Source organism: Microcaecilia unicolor, chromosome 6 (assembly GCF_901765095.1).
Source record: "Microcaecilia unicolor chromosome 6, aMicUni1.1, whole genome shotgun sequence".
In the NCBI taxonomy this organism is placed as follows: Eukaryota; Metazoa; Chordata; class Amphibia; order Gymnophiona; family Siphonopidae; genus Microcaecilia; species Microcaecilia unicolor.
The window spans coordinates 229,139,875-229,165,629 of NC_044036.1; the positions used below are offsets into that span (position 1 = coordinate 229,139,875).

The 25,755-nt window shown below is 47.2% G+C and overlaps 1 protein-coding gene across 2 annotated transcripts in view; it reads right to left on the reverse strand.

The window, feature by feature from the left end:
* Positions 1-25,755, reverse strand: part of LRSAM1 (leucine rich repeat and sterile alpha motif containing 1) — a 1,377,704-nt gene that overhangs the window by 1,213,070 nt on the left and 138,879 nt on the right. For both annotated transcript variants that reach the window (XM_030206572.1, XM_030206573.1), the window contains exons 3-4: positions 11,178-11,234; positions 7,301-7,345 (exon numbers count right to left, since the gene is read on the reverse strand). In XM_030206572.1, coding sequence (XP_030062432.1) covers positions 7,301-7,345; positions 11,178-11,234 — 102 coding nt within the window. The remainder of the gene's footprint in view (positions 1-7,300; positions 7,346-11,177; positions 11,235-25,755) is intronic.

Here is a 25,755-nt window from a genome sequence, read left to right on the forward strand (position 1 = left end):
GAGCTACACATTATCATGCTAGCTCCTAGCTGCACTTTTGTCAAAGTAGCTAAAGCTTAAAAAAAAACACTCTGATGTTAAAAATTAGACCCAAGGGTCATCTGTCTATATTGCACTGTGACTTCCACTCAGCTATAAATAAACTTGAAACTAGAGAATGACACAGGCACGTTTGTCCTCATCCCTGCAATCTCTGTCTGAACCCATTTGCACAAGCCTTGAACAGTTATGATTTTATATTTAAATCATTTTATGAAAGTATAAAAACAAACCATTTTCTGTACAACATTTTATAAATCACAAACAATACAGAACAAGATCAATAAAACCCCTGTCTCCCCCCTCCCACACAAATATCCCCTCCACTATAGGGAAAACTGAACTAAATTACTACAGAATGCTACTTAGAAAATTCATGCTAACAGAATACCTTGGTCACACACACAGAACAAAAATGCTAAATACATAAAGCTGACCAAAAATGATGAACATACATTAAAACAAAATCCCAAGAAGGCACAGCTGCATTTCCTCCTATACTGTGCAAAATATAAAGATCACATATGCCAGGGATGGAGCTAGGGGAGAGCAAACTAGGGCAACTGCCCTCTGTCCACAGAGAGCCCTGAGCCTGCTGGAAGCTGAAGAAGGCATGGCCTGGTAGTGAGCTTCGGGGTCCCCTCCCAAATTTCTAACACCAGCTCTGGCAGGATACACATTTCAAATTTGACATATTCTAATCACAAAATAGAAAATAAAAGTATTTTTTTACCTTTTTTTGTCTGGTCATTTTATGATTCATATCATGTTGGTGCCAGGCTCTGTTTTGTGTTTCCCTCTGTCTTCTCTTAACTCACTCGCCTGTCTCCTGCCCATTTGATATTTCTTCTTTCTCCATGCTCACCATTCATCTTCCATCTCTGGGTACCTCTCTTTCCCCATGTAGAAGGGATACTTACCTGTAGCAGGCATTCACCAAACACACACTCACATGCTCAAATGTGGGTGATGTCATAAATGTCTCAAGGTTTGGAACACTTGAAATAGCATACTACAACTTTAAGACATGAGCCAGCGTCCCCACTGTGCATGCGCGAGTGACTTCCCGCCCGCCTCGAAAACATGGGACCAGCACTACAATGGTATAGCTATCAGGACAGGAGACAACTCTAAGGGAAGGTGGGACAGTATGAGAATGAATAGCCTGCAGTCCTCCGAGAATACCTCCTACAGGTAAGTATCCCTGCTTTCTATAAGGACAAACAAGCCATATTCTCACATGTCTGAATCCCTAGCTACCAGGCTCACTGAAAACAGTAGGACAATAGGACCTCACAAAGGCAAGGTAAAAAATGAATTAACCTAAAACTATATATACTGTGTGAGAATGCAGCCTGGAACAGAACAAAACGAGCTTAGGGGTGTGGAGTTGGATTCTAGACCTCAAACAAATTCTGCAGAACTGTCTGTCCAAACCGACACTGATGTTGGGTATCATGCTCTAGACAATAATGAGATGTGAATGTGTGCCTGAAAACCATGTTGCAAGCCTTCCAAAATTTCTTCTATAGAAGCCGAATGCAAGTGGGCTACCGACATAACCATGGTTCTGACATTGTGAGCCTTGACACGACCCTCAAGAGTCAGCCCAGCTTGGGCGTAAGTAAACGAAATGCAATCTGCTAGCCAATTGGAGATTGTGTGTTTCCCGATGGTAGCCCCCATCCTGTTGGGATCCAAAGAAACGAAAAGCTGAGTGGACTGCCTGTGGGGCTTAGTTCACTCCAAGTAAAAGGCCAATGCTCCTTTGCAGTCCAAGGTGTGCAGTGAGCTCTTGCCAGAATGGGCATGAGGTTTGGGAAAAAATGTTGGAAGAACAATTCACTGGTTCAGATGGAACTCTGACATCGCCTTAGGCAGGAACAAGAGTGCGTGTGGAGAACTACTCTATTATGATGGCATTTAGTGTAAGTTGGATCCATTACTAGGGCCTGAAGCTCACTGACCCTGCGAGCTGAAGTAACAGCCACCAAGAATACAACCTTCCAGGTCAAATATTTCAGATGACAGGAATCAAAAGGAGCTTTCATCAGCTGAGTGAGGACAATGTAGAGGTCCCATGACGCAGGCAGAGGTTTGACAGTGGGCATTGTAAACCCCCAGGGATGCTCGTGTGGGCTGAGGCCCTCTAGTGGCTCTTGTCCAGGCTCACACGCTCTCTGCCCAGCTTACCAGCACTCTGCTTCTGAGCAGCTTGTAAATACGGGTGCTCTTCCTGCCCTCCACCTGGCCTGACTGGCCCCAGGCTCCTGAGCAGGACTCCAGCGAGTCTTCTCCCAGCAATTTGCAAGCACCAACCTCTAGATCCTGGGCTCCTGTTTCACTCTGGGCGACTGCTCTGCCATGCCTTCCTCCTACTGGAAATTCTTCCCAGTTATGTCTACAGTGCCCCGGTCAATCCTCTGGTTCACGGACAGTGACCCCACCGCACTTTCCCTGGGACTATAACTCGGATTCTCCAGCCTTCACCAATATGCAAATTAGGCAGTCAACAAATGCAAATTCAATTTATTAGTACTTGGCTTCAGTCTTGTGGGAACAACTTCTTTACAAGTATTACTCTCTTACAAGTTGCCTCATTACTGAGCCCCCTCCCTTGGGGAGACTTGGATCTCTGTCTAAACAGCCTCCACCCCTGGACAGGACTTTCTTCATTCACCACAACTTTACCGTCCTGTCCTCCACCCCACGGCTGTTAGTCCATTTCAAATAAGTCACAAGTCCATCAATAATTTAGCCTGGTAACTACCTTCATTTTCCCCTGCTGGCTTTAGGCTTCAGTCAGTCTGGATCCCTCCATCTCCTCCTCCAGGCAATCTCCTCCAGCAGGCTTCAGGCTCTCTAGGTTCCCATCTCCTCCTCCAGGCAATCTCCTCCAGCAGGCTTCAGGCTCTCCAGGTTCCCATCTCTTATCTCCAGCTCCTCGGGAGGTACTGTTTAAATAGGGCTGCTAATAGTCCACCCTACCCTTCCTGGGCCCCTCCTCCTAGTTCTGGAAGAGTCCAGAACCTTCTGGGTTCCTTTTCTCTTAAAGGAGAATCATCGGCTACAGGTACTCCCTGGTCCCCATGTTCAGTCCGTGGCTGGAGCTCCCTCTACTGGCCCCTTCAGGTCATTACCCTGATGTCCAATGGGAGCTCCCTCTAGGGACCATATCATGGCATTTTCCCTGTTTCCAGGCAGAGAGCGCCCTCTGGCGGCCTTCTCAGGGTAAGGCAAGCACTGTGTTTATCACAGCATTCACAAAAGCAAACCTCTCATGAAGCAAACAACTACAGGCTGTCCAGAGATGGGCTTACCCTCTATACACAGTGATGGTAAGCACTAATTGCACTGAAGTGAACCCTTAAGAGTTGGTCTTAAGACCAGACTTGGAAAAGTATAGAAGGCATTCAAGCAGGGCCTGTGTTGGGCCAGAAACAGAATCTAGGGCACTGCCCTTACACCAGATGGCAAACCTCCTCCATTTGAAAGAGTAGCACCTCTTGGTGGAATCTTTTCTGCAAGCCAGCAAGACCATGGAGACACCCTTCAGAAGATGCAAGGAAGCAAATTCTAAGCTCTCAACATTCGGGTTGCGAGGACCATGGACTGGAGATTGGGATGCAGAAGTTTGTCCTTCTTTTTATCTTAATGAAATACCATCTGAAATCCTTTGTTGGCTTACTACTTTTATTAATGCTATGTTAAAGGAAGGATCTTATCCAACAGAAATAGCTAAAATTGCTTTAACTCCAATTCCAAAGGACATGGAAGTAGACCTGACAATAGTTGATAAGTATCCCCTGGATTGATAAACGTTTGGAGCATATAGTAAATTTTCAGACTATCTTCAGTTATCTATCTGGTTGCATACATCTCAACGTGAGTTTCATCCATCCTGTAGTACAGAAACTTTATTTATCACTTTAGTGACAGAGGTAAGGAAATTACTAGCCACAGGAAAGTGTCATTTTATTACAATTTGACATTTCAGTGGCATTTGAAACCATGGATCATTTTGTGGTGCTATATTGGTTAAGTGATAGAGCATGACCCAGATCGGCTCATCGAGAGCCGCCATTGGGAAAGGCTGAGGCATCTGTTGAGTAGCAGCTTGCTGAACCATCAGGATTAGTAAGGGTGCCTGGTCCTGGCTACATGGAGACCAATGTGGACCTCTCAGCACTGTGTATCAAGAGGGATCGATGCCGATGCTGCCTGGCCTTCACTCGATGCCGGTCATCGATGCTCTTCTGTGCAGATGAGCACAACGTCGAATTCCCACACCTCCTTGATGTTGGGTACAATGCTGACCAGTCTTGGGGGCCCTGCACAGCAGTAGACATTGAGGCAGGCAGATACTTGCTCATTACCTTAGGCTCCCTGATCTCATCTCATGATTTCCACTATCATCTTTATGCTGACGACACCCAGCTTTATCTCTCCACACCAGACATCACTGCGGAAACCCATGCCAAAGTATCGGCCTGCTTATCTGACATTGCTGCCTGGATGTCCAACCTGAAACTGAACATGGCCAAGACTGAACTTATTGTTTTTCCACCCAAACCCACTTCTCCTCTCCCTTCACTCTCTATCTCAGCTGATAACACCCTCATCGTCCCTGTCTCATCTGCCCGCAACCTCGGTGTCATCTTCGACTCCTCCCTCTCCTTCTCTGCGCATATCCAGCAGATAGCCAAGACCTGTCGCTTCTTCCTCTATAACATTAGCAAAATTTGCCCTTTCCTCTCCGAGCACACCACCCGAACTCTCATCCACTCTATTACCTCTCGCCTTGACTACTGCAACCTACTCCTCACCGGCCTCCCACTTAGCCATCTATCCCCCCTTCAGTCCATCCAGAACTCTGCCGCACGTCTTATCTTCCGCCTTCACCGATATACTCATATCACCCCTCTCCTCAAGTCACTTCACTGGCTTCCGATCAGAAACCGCATACAGTTCAAGCTTCTCATACTAACCTACAAATGCACTCGATCTGCAGCCCCTCCTTACCTCTCTACCCTCATCTCCCCTTACATCCCTACCCGTAACCTCCGCTCTCAAGACAAATCCCTCCTTTCAGTACCCTTCGCCACCACCGCCAACTCTAGGCTCCGCCCTTTCTGCCTCACCTCACCCCATGCTTGGAACAAAAACTCCCTGAGCCCATACGCCAGGCCCCCTCCCTACCCATCTTCAAATCATTGCTCAAAGCCCACCTCTTCAATGTCGCTTTCAGCACCTAATCACAACACCTCTACTCAGGAAATCTAGACTACCCCATCTTGACATTTCGTCCTTTAGATTGTAAGCTCTTCTGAGCAGGGACCGTCCTTAGTTGTTAATTTGTACAGCGCTGCGTAACCCTAGTAGCGCTCTAGAAATGTTAAGTAGTAGTAGTAGTAGGCAGGCAGATACTTGCTCAATGCACAACTACTTCCAGTATCTGATAAGGGCCTAGAAGCCATAGGGACCGATGCACCCGATACCAGTTCAAGGTTCAACATAGATGCCGAGGTTTTGGCTTGAGCCCCTCTGACAAGCTGAGTCCTTTTCTTCATACAAAGGCAAAGAATACAGCTAGAAGGGGTATGCTCAGGCCCCAAACACTGGAGACACCAATAATGGGTGTCCATACCAGAGATGGTCCTATTGCACAGGGCACGGCACAGCACTTAAAGCCACTGGGAACCTTCAATGACATGTAAGGGAAAACAGCCGTGGCCAAATCAAACAACTAAAAAAAGTAAGGACAAGAGCCCAACCACAGCTCAGGCCTAAGAGAGCACACAAAAAATAAAGAAACCTAAAAGTGGGGAAAAACAAATTAAACCCATAAGGAGCAAATTGAACAGATCCCCCAAAGGGAAAAATGAGCAACACAGGGAAACATCCTGCCGGGAAGACACAAAACGCCACCAAAATAAAGAACCACACAAGACACAGCGAGGGAGCTGCGAAACAGCGCATATGCTCCTCAAAGCAGATGAGAGAAAACTGCTGGTCCTATGCTCTCACGGCGGGCGGGAAAGCACTTGCATACGCACGGTGGGGATGCTGTAGTACACTATTTCAAGTGTTCCGTGTTGAACGATGTTGATGACGTCACCCACATGTAAGAATGTGGCCTGCTTGTCTCAAAGAATCAGCATTTCCCTTCTTTGTGTCCCCTATACTTCTCTGTCCAGGATCTCCTGTGTCCGTCTCTCCGCATTCATCACCACTCTACATCCCTATCCCCGCCCCGTGTCCAGCAACACCCCTCTGTGTCTCTATGCTCCTTACTTCTAGCATCTCCCTTCTGTGTTTCTATTCTCCCTCATGTCTAACATCTTCCCCCTGTATCCATACATCCCCTTCCCATGTCTGGCATTGCCCCTCTGTGTTCATATACCTTCCATATGCAGCATCTCCCCTTTGTGTTCCTATGATCCCCCTCCATGCCCATCATCTTCCCCCTGTTTCTATATACCTTCCTGTATCCAGATTCTCCCCTCTCTTCCTCCCCCACACCAATGTGTCTCACTCCCTCCTTTGCTCCACTCTCTTTCTTCATCCCCTTCATTCAGCAGCTCTTTCCCTTCCTCCTGCAGCTCCAGCTCTTCTCGCCCTTCACTCCAGCCAGCCCCACCCTATAGGTCCAGCACCTCTCTCCCATCTTTCCAGCCAGCCCCCCCCCCCCACACACACACAGGTCCAAGTGCCTCTCTCCCTATCCCCCAGCACCCCTCCACGGGTCTGACACATATTTCCCTAACTTCAGCTCATCCCCCAAGGATTCAGTGCCTCTCTCTCTTCCACCCTGCAGTCCAGCACCTCTATCCCTTTCCTCCAATCCCCCCTCAATGGTCCAGCACCTCTCTCTCTTCCTTCCAGCCCCCCTCCCCTGCAGTTCAGCACTTCTCTCCCTTGCTTCAAACATCCTCATCCTACGGTCCAGCAACTCTCTCTTGCCTCCAGTACCTTTCTTCCTTGCCTCCAGCATCCCCTTCCACCGTTCCTGTACCTCTCTCCCTTCTCACAGGTCCAGAACATAGTCTTCCCCCCCCCCCCCCCAACATACCTCTACCATATAGAGCAATCCCAAGTGTTAGATTCTCTGTTCACTCTGCTGTTACTTAGCAGTCTGTACCATATATATAAATTATTTAATTTGCTTGAATTTGATAAACTACTTTCCACAAAAGTCCTTAAATCAAAAAATTAAAAATTAGTACAATATAGACAAAATTTACACATAAAAATACTTTACCTTTTTCTGCAAGACTTTACATGTTGAAAAAATACCATATGGAATCTATAAAAATATGAAAACACAGAATTGTATTAACTCTTTGTTTATTTGGCCTGTTTCCAATAATTTCTTTTGAAATTTATCAATGTTTATTTTTATTTTTTGTTACATTTGTACCCCGCGCTTTCCCACTCATAGCAGGCTCAATGTGACATGTTTGTTCAAACATGCTCAAGTCACTTATTCCATTGGGCTTCCAGCTCAATTGAAGCTATAATCAGCCCCTACCTGTGCTGCTGCATCATGAGCCTACATTCACAGTTCTCTCTCTTTTTATGTAGCTGAGGCATTTCACCCTGAATCTGAACATTAGGCTCATCAGTTCCCAATGGCTAGAAACTAGAGAGTTGCACAGGGACAGAAATCTTACCCAGCCCTGCCCATCCCTGCTGGAATCTTACCCGTCCCCACCCATCCCCGTAAGTATTTAGTGGTACATAAAAGAAAATTCCGGTGAGCTCCCTCAGTCTCTCTCTGGATTTCAGCCATAGCACTGTAGGCAAGGAAGGAATGGAAGTTGAAACTTGGAACACTCTGGTGTGCACATGCAAGATTTGTCTCTGATTTACTGGCACTGTGTGCTGAGAGGTCACCACATGCACACGCCAGTAGGTCAGGTGACATCTGATGCTCATGCCTGTGTCAGAACTGAGGTCTGGGCATCAGCCTGGGAGCAATGAGGATTAATTGTAACATAGTAAGTGACAGCAAATAAAGACCTGAATGGTCCATCCAGTCTGCCAATAGTCACACTCATTATCAATTCATGACTAAATCAACTAGTGGGATCAGTGGTGTGCTGGAGCCGGCTCGCAAGAGCCGGTTGTTAATTTTTTAAAGATCTTGTGAGCCGGTTGTTCAGCACGGCGAGCCGGCTCCGGTAAACGAGGTAAGCATGGCAGGAGGGCCCCACAAGCTATGCTTACCCTGTTTACCTCACCTCCCACCACTGCCCTCGTTTGCCTGCGCCACCCAGCGATTCTCCTTCCCTGATTACCTCTGTCGAAGCGGCCACGTCACTGAAAGCCCTGCCAGTCTCTAGCCTTCCCTTCGTGAGTTCGTTCCCTCAGAGTCCCGCCTTCTGACGTCACTTCCTCTTTCCGTGAAGCCGGGACTGAAGGAACGAACTCAAAGAGAAGGCTAGAGACGGGCAGGGCTTTCAATAACGCGGCTGTTTCGACAGAGGTAATCAGAGGAGAGAGGAGAGTTGCTGGACATGGGTGGGTGGATGGAGGGGAGGGCAGGGGAGAGGAGAGTTGCTGGACATGGGTGGGTGGATGGAGGGGAGGGCAGGGGAGAGGAGAGTTGCTGGACATGGGTGGATGGAGGGGAGGGCAGGGGAGAGGAGAGTTGCTGGACATGGGTGGGTGGATGGAGGGGAGGGCAGGGGAGAGGAGAGTTGCTGGACATGGGTGGGTGGATGGAGGGAGGGGAGGGCAGTGGAGAGGAGAGGAGAGTTGCTGGATATGGGTGGGTGGATGGAGGGGAGGGCAGGGGAGAGGAGAGTTGGTGGACATGGGTGGATAGATGGAGGGGAGGGCAGGGGAGAGGAGAGTTGCTGGACATGGGTGGATGGAGGGGAGGGCAGGGGAGAGGAGAGTTGCTGGACATGGGTGGGTGGATGGAGGGGAGGGCAGGGGAGAGGAGAGTTGCTGGACATGGGTGGATGGAGGGCAGGGGAGAGGAGAGTTGCTGGACATGGGTGGATGGAGGGCAGGGGAGAGGAGAGTTGCTGGACATGGGTGGGTGGATGGAGGGAGGGGAGGGCAGGGGAGAGGAGAGGAGAGTTGCTGGACATGGGTGGGTGGATGGAGGGGAGGGCAGGGGAGAGGAGAGTTGCTGGACATGGGTGGATGGAGGGGAGGGCAGGGGAGAGGAGAGTTGCTGGACATGGGTGGATGGAGGGGAGGACAGGGGAGAGGAGAGTTGCTGGACATGGGTGGATAGAGGACAGGGCAGGGGGAGAGGGGGGTTGCTGGACATGAGTGGATGGAAGGGAGGGCAGGGGAGAGGAGGGCTGCGGGACATGGATGGAGGAGAGGGAAGGGAGAGAGAAGAAATGCTGGACATGGATGGAGGGGAGGGAAGGGAGAGAGAAGAAATGCTGGACATGGATGGAGGGGAGGGAAAAGTGAGGAAGGAGATGAGATGAGGGAAAAGGAAGAGAGGAGAAAAACTGCACATGGATGAAGAAAATAGGCAGAAGCTGGATCCACTGGACAGTCAAGTCTGCGGAGGACCCAGCTTTTACTTACGGATGTAGGGCAAGAAATGAAGAAGAAAAGCGGAAAGTAAACAAAAGAGCCAAAAACTCTAGTTCTAAAAGGCAGTTATTTTCTGTTCCTTGGCTGCTGGAGAGGTAACTCATCCAGCGACCTCAATTAAGTGTTAACTAAGGTGTGGAGAAGTAGAATACTTGCATAGGTTGCTGAGTCAGCTTCAAAGAGCCTGTTTAAAAGAGGCCCCTTAGATTCAAAAATATATAAAGAGGAAAGGTCCCACTGAACTTTCTTTCTGAGAAGTTCTGAGAGAAGAGGACATTTCTCTGGTAAGTGAACGCTAATTTGCTTTGTGCTTTGGGAACTTAAAGATTGGGGTTTAAAGGAGGAACTGTAGGTTAGTGTTAGGCAAAATAAAAATATAAAAAGCAAATTTTAACAACTATTCGCCATAGTCTTTTCCACTTAGTTTTAAAAGCTTTGTACCACAGCATTAACGGATAGAATCTAACAAGCACTGCAGGATCTAGTTTAGTCACCTAGATAGGATTTTAGATAGTGCTGGGGAGGAGTCGGCTGTCTTGGTACATGTGGGTACCAATGACGTACGAAAATGTGGGAGAGAGGTTCTGGAGGCCAAATTTAGGCTCTTAGGTAGAAAGCTCAAATCCAGATCCTCTAGGGTAGCATTTTCTGAAATGCTACCTGTTCCACGCGCAGGGTCAAAGAGATAGGCAGAGCTCCGGAGTCTCAATGCGTGGATGAGACGATGGTGCAGGGAGGAGGGTTTTAGATTTGTTAGGAACTGGGCAACATTCTGGGGAAAGGGGGAGCCTATTCCGAAAGGATGGGCTCCACCTTAACCAGGGTGGGACCAGGCTGCTGGCATCGGCATTTAAAAAGGAGATAGAGCAGCTTTTAAACTAGAAATGGGGGGGGAAGGCCGACAGTGACTCAAAAACGCATGGTTCTGGATAAGTATCTTGCAAGGATACCTCACAAACAACTATTTGGCAGTGATAGCGTAGAGTCAGATAAAGGCAAGGACGTCGGACGTCACGTGACTGCAGTGGGGGAGACAATCAGCCACTTGGTAGTGAAAGTGTAGAGTTCAGTAAGTCAAGGACATCAGAAGTCAAGTGACTTTAGTGGGTGAGACAATCAGCCGTTCGGCAGCACCAACCTGTTTGGATAAATTGCTTTAAATATCAACCCAAGTTTTTTGGGGTTTTTTTATCACTTACAATGAATACATTATTTTGCCATTTATGTTTCCTAAAGGATATGCATTTTTCCCCACCACAAATAATCAAATATGTAGCATAACAATCACCAAGTCTGATCATTCTCACATCAGCCTCCTCAGGTCACTAGGCACAACACTATAAGAGTTCCAATTTATAACAGAGGAACTAAGAGCCAAATCCTCATACTAAAGATTATAAAGGTATATCCTTGCTGAAAGATTAGGCATCAGCTTATTATGAGCCTGAGTTGGTTTAAGGTACCCTTGCATGCACCCACCTCTATGCTGGTGACAATTTCACAGGGTTTTGAGTACCTGAGATCTAATACTTTAACACAAAATACAGATATGTGCATTTTTATAAAATTACCTCTGATAATTCACACTTAGATATGTCGACAATATCATCGGCACCTGCTTCTTTTGCCTAAAATATAAAGAAACACTGTAGGCTCAAATATGCAGTTATAATATCTTGTAGTTTTTAACAGAATGTTCACATGGTGAAGAATCTCAAATTACCCAATTCAGTGTATTACTGTAGTGGTGAGTTTCTGCCAGGTCACTAACACCAAACCTTTTTGAACTTGCTTCCTTTTCCCCATTGCAGCTAGAGCAGAAGGTGAAAGTTAAACTTACCTGTTAATTTCCTTCAGTCCTGCTAGACCAGTCTACAGAGCAGGGGCGTAGCCAGACTTCAGCGGGAGGGGGGTCCAGAGCCCAGGTGAGGGGGCACATTTTAGCCCCCCCTGGTGCCGCCCCCCCCCCCGACGACCCTCTCGACCCCCCCTCCCGCTGCCAACCCTCCCCCGCCGCCTACCTTTGCAGGCGAGGGACCCCAATCCCTGCCAGCCGAGGTCCTCTTGCTTCCCGCGCAAGGCTTCATTCTGTTTCTGACGTGCAGGACGTCAGACTCACTGAAATAGAACGAAGCCTTGATCTGCAAGGCTTCATTTTGTTTCTGTGAGTCTGACGTCCTGTGCAAGACGTCAGAAACAGAACAAAGCCTTCCATGGAAAGCAAGAGGACCTCGGCTGGCAGGGGTTGGGGTCCCCCGCCAGCAAAGGTAGCCCATGGCGACGGCGGGAGAGGGTTGGCGGCAGGAGGGGGGGTCAAGAGGGTCGTCGGCAGGGGGGTCCAGGACCAAATCTATGGGGGCCCAGGCTCCACGTAGCTACGCCCCTGCTACAGAATGATTTATGTCCTCAGATGGAGCCAGAGAAAAAAAAAAGGTCATGGCTAAGTTCATTCCCCTTATAGAGGGTTAGTGCTGCCTCTCAGTATCCTATGAAAGCTAAGGCAATTAAAAGAAATTGTTATGTTTTGCGTTTCCATTTCACCACCAAAGCCAATCCTAATTCAGTCACAAACATCACTTCAGTCACCAACTCAGGAATAAGAATACCATACACCAAGGACTAGACCAACTACTTTCAATGGGCAGCATACTCGCTGTTAGCCTTCTGAATTTGTCAGACTGAAAGCCCTTAACTACCATGGCTTCCATTGACAGATTCTGGACTAGTCTGGCAGGGCAGAAGGAAAGGATCTAGGTGTCATAGATAATACACTGAAATCTTCTGCTCAATGTGTGGCGGTGGCCAAAAAAGTAAACATAATGCTAGGAATTATTAGGATAGGGTTGGTGAATAAGACCGAAAATACTATAATGCCTCTATCGCTCCATGGTGCAACCTCACCTTGAATAATGCGTTCAGTTCGGGTCACTGTATCTCAAAAAAGATATAGCGGAATTAGAAAAGGTTCAAAGAAGAGCAACCAAAATGATAAAGGGGATAGAACTCCTCTCATATGAGGAAAAGCTAAAGAGGTTAGGGCTCTTCAGTCTGCAAAACAGACGGATGAGGGGAGATATGACTGAGGTTTACAAAATCCTGAGTGGTGTAGAACGAGTAGAAATAAATCAATTTTTACTTGTTCCAAAAGTTCAAAGACTAGGAGACACTCAAGGAAATTACATGGAAATACTTTTAAAACAAATAGGAGGAAATATTTTCACTCAACAAATAGTTAAGCTCTGGAACTCTTTGCAAGAGGATGTGGTAACAGCGGTTAGCATATCTGGGTTTAAAAAAGGTTTGGACAAGTTCCTGGAAAAAAAGTCTATAGTCTGCTATTGAAACAGACATGGGAAGAAACTGTTTGCCCTGGGATTGGTAGCATGGAGTGTTGCCACAATTTGGGTTTTTGCCAGGTACTTGTGACCTAGCTTGGCCACTGTTGGAAGCAGGATACTGGGCTAGATGGACCATTGGTCTGACCCAATATGGCTACTCTTATGTTCTTATGAGATGCAGCACTCCTCAGTCCTATCACCACTCATGCCCCAACCCCTCCCCACCCACCCAGGACCTACCCAGGATGTACACTTCAGATGCAAGTGATCCCAGGCTGCAAATGTCCAGGATGGCACCAGGTTGAAAAGATGACACCTCTGCCTTTCAGCACTCCTAGAAGGCAGAAGTGCCAGGATACAAAATGGTTGGGGGTGGGCTAGGGTAGGACATTGGGGGAGGGTGCCATGCCTCTTTTGTCCGGGGTTGAATTTTTTGTAGGGGATTGGTATTCAGTTGGGGGGGGGGGGGAAAGAGGGTGACTTGACCCTGAGAAGATCTGGAGGGATATATGAACTGTTGGTGCAGGGAGTTGAGAGGATTGGAACTTGGGGGGGGGGGGGGGGGGGGGGTTATGAGGAGAATCAGGTACTCTTGGTGGGGTGGGAGTGGTCACAGCATAGACATTCATGTGCTATGAAAGGGATACCTTTTTCCCCCTAAAATGGATGTTCCTACTGCACTTACCTAGCCATAGAATCTATCTCACCATGTATTTTACATCAGTAGATCCTGTTCTAAAATTCTAGCTGAACTTCAGACATTCTGACTTGGACATCTGATTTCAGATTTAAATGTCCTTTCTAGAATGCCATTTGAGTATACTTTCTATTGTTTTTAGGCTGCTTGTACCCTTTCCCAATTTACATAAACCAGCCATTCTCAACTGGGAGGATAAAAGGAACCAAGGCCATGTACATATGAGAAAAGCAATTCTTTATTACCAAGAGAAAGTTATTGTTCAATCATTTTTATTGACCTTGCACCAAAAATTACATAACACTTGACAGGACATATTCCATAATAAATAGCAAGGAGTTTAAACCAGAACTTGAAAAAACAAATCTCCCCACCTCCAACCCACTCTATTCCCTTCCAAACATCCCCTTCCCTCCACCCCCCTTCCCCCCATAACTTGTTCAAATATTTAAGATATAACTCCACCCTCTAGGGGGCAGCGTTAACCATAGGGCCTCCCATTGTGCTCGAAAGCGCGCTCCCATTACAGTGTCCAAGTCACAAACTTCACATCTCTCCAGCCTCATTTGCTGAATCAGCTGAGCTTTCCATGTTACCCTGGAGGGGCCCTGGTACGACAGCCAGCCATGCAAAATAGTCAAAACTCCAAATAGTATGGCCAACTGCGCAAAGCGCTTGAACCTTTTTGGTGGGGTCCCGGTATAACTGTGTTTGAAAAAGAGCAGTAGTGGGTCTAGTACCAGCGTGTACCCCCAGAGTGTGTCTATGTACTTTAGGACCTCATCCCAAAACTGCAAAACTAAAGGACACAGCTAAAACATATGGCCCAGGGATGCTGTTCCCTCCCTGCATTTAGGGCATGTACCTTCGCACGACTCAATAAATCTAGCTGCTCTCTTTGGTGGTACATGAGTTCGTAAAAGAAAACGATAAAGCTTGTCACACTGCAAAACTGACAAACCCATCTTATGTAATGTACTTATAGAGGCCTGGTATATGTCTGTGGTTATCTGACAACCTAAATCTTTCGACCAGTCTTGGGCCAAGCGCGCATAATTCAACTCCATGGTGGTGTCTTTTAATTGCTTATGGTGAAACCTTAAGGGGACCTTTTGTTGAGCTCCCAAAGTATACATTTCAGTGAGCACATCGGTCACATCCTCCGTCAGGTCAGTCCACTTTAGTGTTGACAGGTGGAGGGGCATAATCGAACGGAAACACCTATCTCCATGGGCGTTTATCTCCGAGAACGGGTCCGTGAAGGGGCGGGCCGAACCGTACTTTTTAGCGATAATGGAAACTAAAAACGCCCAGCTCAAAAACGTCCTAATCTGAGCCATTTGGTTGTGGGAGGGGCCAGGATTCGTAGTACACTGGCCCCCGATATGCCAGGACACCAACTGGGCACCCTAGATCAGTGCGGTGGACTGCAGAAAAAGCTCCCACATGCATAGCTCCCTTACCACGGGTGCTGAGCTCCCAACCCCCCTCCTCCAAAACCCACTACCCACAAATGTACAACTCTACCATAGCTCTTAGGGGTGAAGGGGTCACCAACATGTGGGTACAGTGGGTTTTGGAGGCCTCCCATTTACCAGCACGTTACAGGTGGGGGGGGGGATGGGCCTGGGGCCACCTGGCTGAAGTGCACTGCGGTACGCACTAAAAGTGCTCCAGGGACCTGCATACACGCAGGCCTCTAGGACTGGTTGCTGCTATATAACATTGGCACACCAGTTTCCACCTGAAGACTAATCTCTCCGAAAACGTCCTTTATTGGAATAACCGCGTTTACTCACAGTTAACTGCAGATCAGAGGTTGTGCCCCACTGGCAACGAGTCTCCCTGGTACTGAGATGAGCAGTAGGTCAGAGCTGGCAGAATGCTGTACAATGCCCTCAATTCAGCCACATTCAAGGGAAGGACTAAGTTGTCTAACGTGGCTAACACAGGAAAGGGAACTAAAACTGGCTTACAAAAATGGCCACTACCGCATGGACTACAACAGGAAACACAACAGGGCACACTCTGACCCAGTAGGCAGGGGGGAAAAGCACCATGGGATAAGAGCCTACCAACTACCAACATCGTGAGACTGTAACACAAGCTAATGAAATCACGGAGCCCAATACCCTACACCCACCACAATGCAACGCTGATGTGACCCTGTACTGCACCCAAGAGCAACATCTGACCCAGGGAAAGGCTGTGAGAGGATCAAACACATTCTGCTGTCATGGAGGTGGGTACGGCATTTGAGGCTGGCATACAGGCTGGAAAAAAAGTTTTTAAAGTGGGGGTTTTTTTTGGTGGGAGGGGGTTAGTGACCACTGGGGGAGTCCGGGGAGGTCATCCCCGATTCCCTCCAGGGGTCATCTGGGCAGTTGGAGCACTTTTTTGGGACTTGTTCGTGAAAAAAAAGGGTCCAAAAAAAGTGACCCAAAATCACGGTAAAAACGCCTTTTTTTTCCGATTATCAGCTAAAGACTCATCTCTCCTTGGCTGATAACCACGCCCCAGTTCCGCCTCCACAACGCCTCCGACACGCCCCCATCAACTTTATTCGTTTCCGCGACGGAGTGCAGTTGGAAACGCCCAAAATTGGCTTTCGATTATACCGATTTGGGCGCCTTTGCGAGACAAACGTCTATCTCCTGATTTAGGTCGCACTATAGGCGTTTTTCTCTTTCGAAAATAAGCTGGCTAGTGTTGTAATTGCATATAGGCAAACTGATGGGTCCCTGGAAATCCAAATTCCTCACAAAGGCTTGGAAAGGGCCGCATCTTCCCTTCCTCATCAATCACCTGTGCTAAATATTTTATCCCCCGATTTGCCCATTGACTAAATACACTAAACCCCTGTTCCGGGGGAAAGTCTGGATTATTACTAATTGATAGCAACGGGGTTGTTTTACATGAAAAATGGTGACGTTTGCACACCCATCTCCAAGTGGCTCTGAGTGAGTACAAAAACGGGTGCTGCTCAAATGCATGGGCTGGCAATCTGTTACCGGCGTGTAAAAGATAACTGAAATGCGTCCCCTGAAATTTAGAAACCTCTATCGGAGTAATGGAAAAATCCGATGTTCCCCGATACCAGTCGTTGATATGCCTCATGGCACAAGCAATGGACAGATATTGTAGACTCATCAGCCCCATCCCACCATACTCCTTCGGGGTCATAATCGTCTCCAGGGGCAACCTTGGCCTTTTACCTTGCCATAAATATGACTGAATCAGCTTATTTATACTCCATTCCTCCCTTCCTTTTAGAAACAGAGGAAGCTGCTGAAAGACATACAGCCATCTAGGGGCAATCAACATATTAAAAAGGGCAATACGGCCCCATATCGTAAGTGGTAATGCCCGCCACAGAGTCATCTTTTGTTTCAACATGTCGAGTTGCGGTTTAATATTAATGTTATATAAATCAGTCAGATCCTGTGGGATCGACACCCCTAAGTATTTCAGGTCCTTGTCAGCCCATTGTAACTTAAATTCTCCATGCCATGTTTGTTTAATGGATTCATTAAGTGTCAACGCACAGGACTTTTGTAAATTCAATGTGAAGCCCGACAGAGCACCGTAGAGTCTCACCACCTCAAGCGCACACGGAAGCGATGCCTGTGGCTTTGTTAAAACTAACATTATGTTAAAAGATCCAAGATCTTGCAGCAATTAAATAGACATCACATAGACATTGCATTGATACAAGAGACGCATTTGTCGCAGGCAGAGCATGTCAAACTTAATACGTGGTGGGTAGATAAGTGTGTAGCGGCGCATGCACAGGGGAAAAAAGGTGGAGTGGCCATTCTGATCCGTAAAGGTGTAGCACTGGAGATACGCCCTCTCTTAGTAGATGCCTTGGGAAGATATGTTTTATTAGAGGCCACGGTAGGTATGCAAAAAGTACTTATTGGTAATATATATGCCCCTAACAACTACGACAAAAAATTTTTCCAAACGATAACTAACTTCCTCCTTAAGCAGCCGCACACTGAACTCATAATAGGGGGCGATTTTAATGCAGTTTGGGATCCCTCACTAGACAAATCAGTCCCAAGCAACTCCGCGACATATCATAATAATAGAGGTCTACTGAAGATGAGCCAGTTATTAGACCTGACGGATGTCTGGAGGGTACTTCATCCGGGTATGAGGGATTACACGCATATGTCACGGGCTCATTCAACACAGTCGCGTATTGACTATATTTTGGTTTCCAGTCAGATGTTTGGGGAAATTGTAAAGGCAGAGATAGGGCCATATGTGATATCTGATCATGCATGGGTTTATATGGAGTGGAAGCCACGTGGCCAGGCTCGAAGAGACAGAAGATGGCAATTCCCCATAGAGTTCTATACGGACCCCATACTAAAAGGGCGCTTGCAGGCTAGCTGGGTGGAATACACGACACAGAATCATGAACATCAGACAGACCCGGTCTTATTCTGGGAAGCCGCAAAGGCTGTGCTCCGGGGGGAAATTATTAGCCACGTGCACTATGTTCGGGTTACCAGGGATAGGCAGATACTGCGATTAAGTGCTCAGCTTTGTCGTGCGAGGATGAGGTTTGGAGACACACATACGGCAGAGGCCAAACAGCAGGTGCTGGATCTACAATCAGCACTGAACGAACTCTTGCATAGGCGAGCACGCAAGTCGCACATATATTATAGATACATGCTTTATAAGCACGGTAACAAAGCAGGCAAACTACTGGCCAAGCTTCTCAAACAAAAAGGGGGTGCCAAACATATTCTAGCCCTTCGAGGGACGGGAGGAGGTCTTAAAACCGCAGACAGGGATATCTGTAATATTTTTCAGACCTTCTATAAAGATCTTTACGCCCCCCCAGAGGACGAAGGTCTGGGGAGCCAGATGTACCTAAATAACCTCAATTTCCCTAAGCTTACCCAACGAGAGCGAGAACAATTGAATCAACCATTTACGGAAGATGAGGTGCATATGGTCATAACGCAGAGCCCCTTGTTAAAGGCCCCAGGCCCGGACGGGTTAAGGGCTGAATTTTACAAAATGATGGGGGAGGTTATTGTTCCGGATCTATCTAAATTTTTAAATCAGATGATAGATCAGAAAGCTATGCCGCTGGACCTGAATAGAGCACAAATTATAGTATTACCCAAACCGGGGAGGGATACATTGGAGCCAACATCATATCGGCCCATATCTCTGTTAAACTATGACACTAAGTTGATGGCAAAAATATTGGCAAATAGATTGGCAAGAATTCTGCCCCGGCTGATACACGAGAGCCAAGTGGGCTTTGTGGGGGGACGAGCGGTAAGCAAAAATTTGAGGGCGATCTTAGCATCATTAGAGTATGGGGAACGCAAGGGTCTGGCGTCTCTGCTAGTCAGCTTTGATGCTGAAAAGGCCTTTGATAAGGTGCATTGGACATTTCTTTTTGACACGTTGGAAAGCTATGGCTTTTCCGGCAGGTTTATCGAGGCAATTCAAACCTTATATGCCAACCCAAGCGCCTCGATATGGGTCAATGGAATAGCTTCGGCGAGCTTTCCTATTAGAAGAGGAACTAGGCAGGGCTGTCCCCTGTCTCCCCTCCTTTTTGTGCTGGTGCTGGACCCTCTTATCCGTGACATTATGGAAAATCCCTTGATTAAAGGAGTGAGCATGGGCCGACAGACATTTAAAATTGCAGCTTTCGCGGACGACCTTCTCGTTCACTTGACCTCCCCGAAGGTGTCTTTAGAGACGCTACTGGAAACGTTTAGGGAGTATGGAGATTACTCAGGCTTCAAGATCAACTTGGATAAGTCTGAGGCACTGGCATCCCCAACGATAGGCGCAGAGGAGTGGGGGGAAGAGTTTCCTTTACGTTGGGCAATTCACTCTTTTAAATATCTTGGTATTCGTCTTACGATGCAAACAACAGAACTACATCGGTTAAACATTAAGGCCCTCTTGGATTACACTAGAGATAAATTGGACTCTTGGAGGGGTTTACCCTTGTCTTTAATGGGCAGGATTCATTTGATACAGATGGTGGTTTTCCCACGCTGGCTATATGCCTTACAGACCTTGCCCATACGTCTGACAAAGAAAGATCTAAAGCATATAAATCGCTTGTGTGGCCAATTTTGTTGGGCCGGCAAGAAAGCAAAGCTGCAGCAGGGCTTGCTGGTGGGAGGCTGGAAACAAGGGGGCATAGGGTTCCCAGATCTATTCCTATATAATCAGGCATGCCTGCTGCGACACGTGCGAGATTGGCTTGATTTAACACAGTACTATACGCCGGTACACTTAGAACGGGCATGCCTAGCGCCACATGACATGATTGCACTGCTCCACCTACCCCGAAATACTATACCCCCACATCTTAGGAACAGTGTATTGTTCAATCCTCTCCGGTTAACATGGCAGTGGTGGGTTGAACAGTTGGGGGGACATCCAAATATTTCAGACCAACTTCCGATTGTGGGGAACGTAGCGTTTGAAGCGGGAATGGGTAACCCAATATTTCAGAGTTGGGGACAGCGTGGTATTACAAAGATGAAACATCTGCTTTCGGAACGGGGGGGTCTAGTGTCGTTCGCTGTCTTACAACAGAAGATAGGGTCTGATTGGGGAAATCATTTTGCTTATTTACAAATTCAGCACTATATACAGGCAATGCCCCAAGAAGCTTTGAAAGGGCAATTGGGGGACAAGATACAGGAGTTTTTCAGGGATCTGGCGACGGAAAGACATGCGATATCTGATTTATATGGGGCCCTGGCTCGTAGGAGGCCGATACAACAGTATGAGAAAATTAAAGTTAAATGGGAGCAGGACCTTGGGACTTCATTGGCATCCTGGGATATAGTGGCTTCTTTGAAAGGGATTAGACAATTAGTTACAGACGAAAGATTGAGAGAGTGTGGGTATAGAGTTATATTACGGGGATATATGACCAAAGTGCAGCTGGCCCACATGCAAAGGTCAGGGAGTGATACCTGTTCTAAATGTGAAGTAGCCCCGGGCACGTTTTACCATGCTCTTTGGAAATGTCCTAAGGTTCGGACATTTTGGCAGCGTGTCCGAGGCCTCTTGGCGCGGCTGGGTGTCAAGGTCCAGGGTAATGAGAGGCAATTTTTGATCGACCAGTCCGGGTCTTTTGCTCCCAATAGAGCACCGGCGACCCTTCTAGGGAGGAAGCTGTGTTTGGTGGCTCGTAAATGTATTATGCAATACTGGACTTCCCCGGAGGCCCCTGCCTATTGGCATTGGAGGAACCAGGTTCATCTCCTGGCTTCTTGGGAAGCCCGAGAGTCTAAATCCTCAGTTAAACGCCGACAGCGCTTTCTTCAAATCTGGTCTCCTTACTTACAGATGTTAAGCCCCCGTGGGAGAAGTCTGCTCGTTAACTCTGGCTAGCTTCCACAAGGTGTGTTGGAACCGAAGGCGGTTACTCCCGATAGAAATATAAATATGCTTATCTGGGAAGGGGAGGGGTGGGAAGGGCGGGAGGTGGGCGAGGGAGGGGAAGGGGGATCTGAGGTATGTTAAGTTTACATTATATAACCTTAGGAGTGCAGTACTATGATGTAAGAGGGGTGCGTGACAATACTTTCTTTACTCTGGAAAGCGCTGTAAACTTGTTTTGGTCAAATCTTAGCAGTATGGACCGGTGAGCCGGGGGTGCTAATAGACACCTAATTTGGTATGACAGTTTTTCTTCAGCAAAGCCTCTGGCGGTTACACAGGTCTGCTTGAGAATGGCAGTAAGGATCAGCAGCAAGAACTGCTCATTGAGTAGCCTTTCTGGCTGCCGGAGGTATAGGTATGGGGCCATCAGAGATAAGGCCCTTTGCCTTTGTACTGTACTGTTTTATTCGCACAGAAGAGTTTGTTATAAAGCATGTTTATTTGTGTTTCTTTTCCCCTGATGTACTGCAAAATATTTTCTACTATGAATATGTTGTAAATTAATAAACAAATTTAAACATAAAAACTAACATTATGTCATCCGCATATGCTAAGGTTTTCTAGTGAGATGTCAAACAATAGCGGGGACAGCGGACATCCCTGCCTTGTGCCCCTTTGAATGGGAAACCAGTCTGACCTTCCACCATTCACCACAACGTGTGCCCCGAGTCCCGAGTATAATACCTGAATGATCTTACGAAAGCCACTGGGAAACTCTAGCCATTCCAGCGTCTGAAACAAGTAGCAGCAATCCACCTGATCAAACGCCTTAGCGGCATCAAGGCTAACTAACATGAGAGGCTCCTGAGTGCTTTTACAATGTGCTATAGCTAAGAGAATTCTGCGTACATGAGTTACAGAGTGCCTTTTTGGATTAAAACCCACTTGCGCACCGCTAATCAAGGAGGGAATATGTTGTGCCATTCTATTTGCCAAAATCTTAGCCAACAATTTGATGACTACATTTATGAGAGATAATGGGCAATAAGCGTCTGGGTCTGTCACTGTCTTCCCCTGTTTATGTAGCAGAGTGATCAGAGCTGTGTTTTCATGAAGTGGTAACTCCCCCCCTCTATGACTGCTTGGTAGTAATCTAGCAGCGGTATTATCAGGGTCATCTGTAACGTTTTGTAGAACTCCCCTGAAAATCCGTCAATCCCTGGAGCTGAACACAACTTCAGCCCCCGAACAGCTTTTTGAAGCTCTTTAGGTTGCAAGGGCGCCTCTAAGAAATCCTTCGCTTCTCTATTCAGTTTTGGCATTTCCGATCTCAACAAAAAATTCTCTACCCTCTCCCTCTCTGCGGTCTCCTTGCAGAGTATAAATGGAGAAAATGACTCCGCAGGACACTCAATAATTCATCCGTTCGGTTTACTATTCGACCTTGTGAGTCTTTTAGTGCCTGAATAGTGTGATTGTCTGTTCCTGACTTGACCACCCTCGCCAGTAGTCTCCCTTGCTTGTCCCCAAATTTTTTAGCGTATACTTATATACTCTGATATATAAGCTGTCATTTCGTTTGTTCATGTATCAGGCAGTTAATTGTGACCTGCAAAGACAGATAATTGTCTCTGTTAATTGGAGATGGAGAATCCAAAACATGTGCGCCTGGCCCTGCTCAATTTGGCTGTCAGACTGAGTATGCTGGCTGCTACCTTCTTACGCCTCGAGGCTATATAAGATATTATCTCACCACTCATTACAGCCTTAGCGGTGCACCAAAATAGTCTGGGGTCATCCCTGTGTTGTTGATTATACTGTGCAAAATCTTCCCACTTTTGCTGTAAGAACCCGTTAAAGTCAGCATCAGCTGTTAAACAGTTTGGAAATCTCCAGCTTCTCGCCATAGGACACTCCGACTGCACTTCTAAATGAATCCAAAGCAGAGAGTGATCTGAAATCACCTCCTGCTCCATACATGCTTCTGTAACATGTGGAAATAAGTGAGCAGATACAAAAATATAATCCAGTCTGGCCCACGACCCATGGGCACGTGACCTATGAGAGTAATCTCTCTCATCTGGATGGAGAGATCTCCAGGTGTCCATCATTCCCAGTGTACTTACAAACGACTCCAGTTCCCCTCTAGTGTTCCTCCCCATTCCCCCTTCATTCCTTTTACCAGTGCAATCTAGCTCCAAATCCATCAAAAAGTTCATGTCTTCTGCCAGCACCAGCTGTTTATCTTGAAAGGGAATCAGAGCCTGTAGAAGGTCCGGAAATAATTCCAGCACCCGTGGAGTGGGAGCATACAATGATAATAGGTAGACCTCCCTCCCTTGTAGATTTATCTTAACCATCAAGAACCTCCCCTGCTCATCTTGCAGCACTTTTTCTACTGTGTATACTAAATTTTTCCTAAAAAGGATTGCTACCCCTCCTCTTCGCGCTCCTGATGATGCATATTCTACTTGCCCTACCCACATTTTGTGTAATTTCTTATGCTCTTCATCAGACAACCTGGTCTCCTGAAGACAGGCAATATCCACCTGCATTCTCTTTAAATGAGTCAAAATCTTTTTACGCTTCACCGGGGAGGAAATTCCCCCCACATTCCAGGATATTATTTTATAATTCATGCTTCCCGCTTACTGTACATGGTATTCCCTAATTTCGTTGTTATATTATTTGCAACAAAGAGACTGAGGGGCCCAGCCATTCCCTCCATCTCTTCCATCCCTCCTACTGCCCTCTTCATCCAGATTCCACCCAGCATACACTCCCGGAGACTTGCCACAACCAATATTTGAACATTTGTATATAAAGCCTCCTGATTCCTTCCCCTGCTATTCCCCTCTAATACCCCTCCCTCCTTCCCACCCTCCCCCTCCCACTCTATAAGCGAGTAACTGCAACACTTCCATGCTAGTGTCACAGAGTCACTTACATGCTAGGGTCCCCGCTCCATACTTATACAAAACAACTGTTTGAAAAACATAACATTGCATCAATCAGCCCACACATAATTACCCCCATATCCAGTGGTGTGCTGGAGCTGGCTCACACCGGCTCGCAAGAGCTGGTTGTTAAATTGTCTTCCGACTTGCGAGCCGGTTGTTAAAAAGCGCGAATCGGCTCTCCTCCCTCCCTCCGGATCCAGTCCCTCTGGTGCTGCGGTACTGACATGGCGAAGACAATGAAAAAGAGAACTTCGGAGTAACGCAGTCTGGTCCTCAGCATAGCAGCACTGGCCGCTTGGCTCCTTGTAGTCCCCCCACTTCCTGGGGCGCCCGCCGGGTCTGCCCGCCCCGTTCCTCCTTCCTCAGGCAGGCCTTGGGTAATCCTGTCCTTTACCTGACCGTAGGCCTCCCTGGTCGGCACCGGCGTAACCTTCCTCAGTCCCTCGTGTGTTTACTTTAGGCCTCCCTTCCTCCGGGTTCCCTCTCCCCTGTCTCTTCTCTCCGCCTTCTTTCCTGCAGGCCATGAAGCTGACGGATAATGTGCTGCGCAGCTTCCGTGTGGCGAAGGTTTTCCGCGAAAATTCCGATAAAATCAACTGCTTTGACTTCAGCCCTAATGGGGAAACGGTGATTTCCAGCAGTGACGATGATTCCATCGTCCTTTACGACTGTCAGGAGGGCAAGTGAGTAAGAGAAGGCATAACACCGAGGCTGTCTGTTAAAGGTTTCTGTGTTTTTTTCTGGAAAGTAATTTAGTAAGTAGGCGCCAAAGGTGCACCTGGTACCGGTTTTGTTTTCTGGTTGGGGAGCCTTGTACTGGTGCCAGCTCGCTTTTCTGTTTATATGGCTGTGGTTCTGTTAAAAGCGTTTATGTAGGTCGTTAGAATTTGGTGCGCTACTGTTTGTTGAAATGCATGGTATTTAATTTTTGTATTCGGCTCGGGGATGTTCTGGACAGACTAGGTGAACTAGTGCTGAAAGGATTGGGGATGGATAAAGAACGAGAGTGGACAAGCGAGATGATCTATTGCGGTGGACAGGAGTAGGTGGGATTACTCTGGGAAGACTGAAATTGTGGCGGGAGTACAGGAGCGGTGCATATTAAATCAGCTTGCTTTCAATGAAAGGGGGTGGGGGGGTGGCGGGAAATTCAGGATGAGATTAACTCTGTTGAAAAGCAGGAATTGATGTGCAGGTCCAAATTCACTGCTTGTATTATATATTTCATTTAGGAGCGTCCTAGTTTATTTTTTTAACAGTATCCTTAAAATGAGAAATCCATATATGTGTGTGGGCCACGTGATCAGAAACCATCTGTATGCTGCTGTCTGGGTGCATGCAGGGCAGGGGGAAAGAAGGGTCGCTGGACATGGGTGAACGCCCACCTTCTATAACTACCCTAATCACTCTCCTCCCTCTTCTCTCTTCCCTTCCTTGATTGCTACACATTACTAAATGTATCTGATATCATGAAATGGCAATGTTAACAAATCTATGTAAGCCACATTGAGCCTGCAAATAGGTGGGGGAATGTGGGATACTTAATGCAATAAAATAAAAAATAAATAAATAATTCTGGCTGGACTGGAAGGGAACTTCCGGTCCATAAAATATTGGGGGTGCTCGAGCACCCACAGCAGTCACGGAGTCAGCGCCTATGCTCTGGTTCAATTGTTTATATACCTTTTGTGTTAAGCAAAGCTTCACATTACTTCAGCACTTATCTTCCTGAGAGATCATTCTGTTCTCATCATCTATCTTC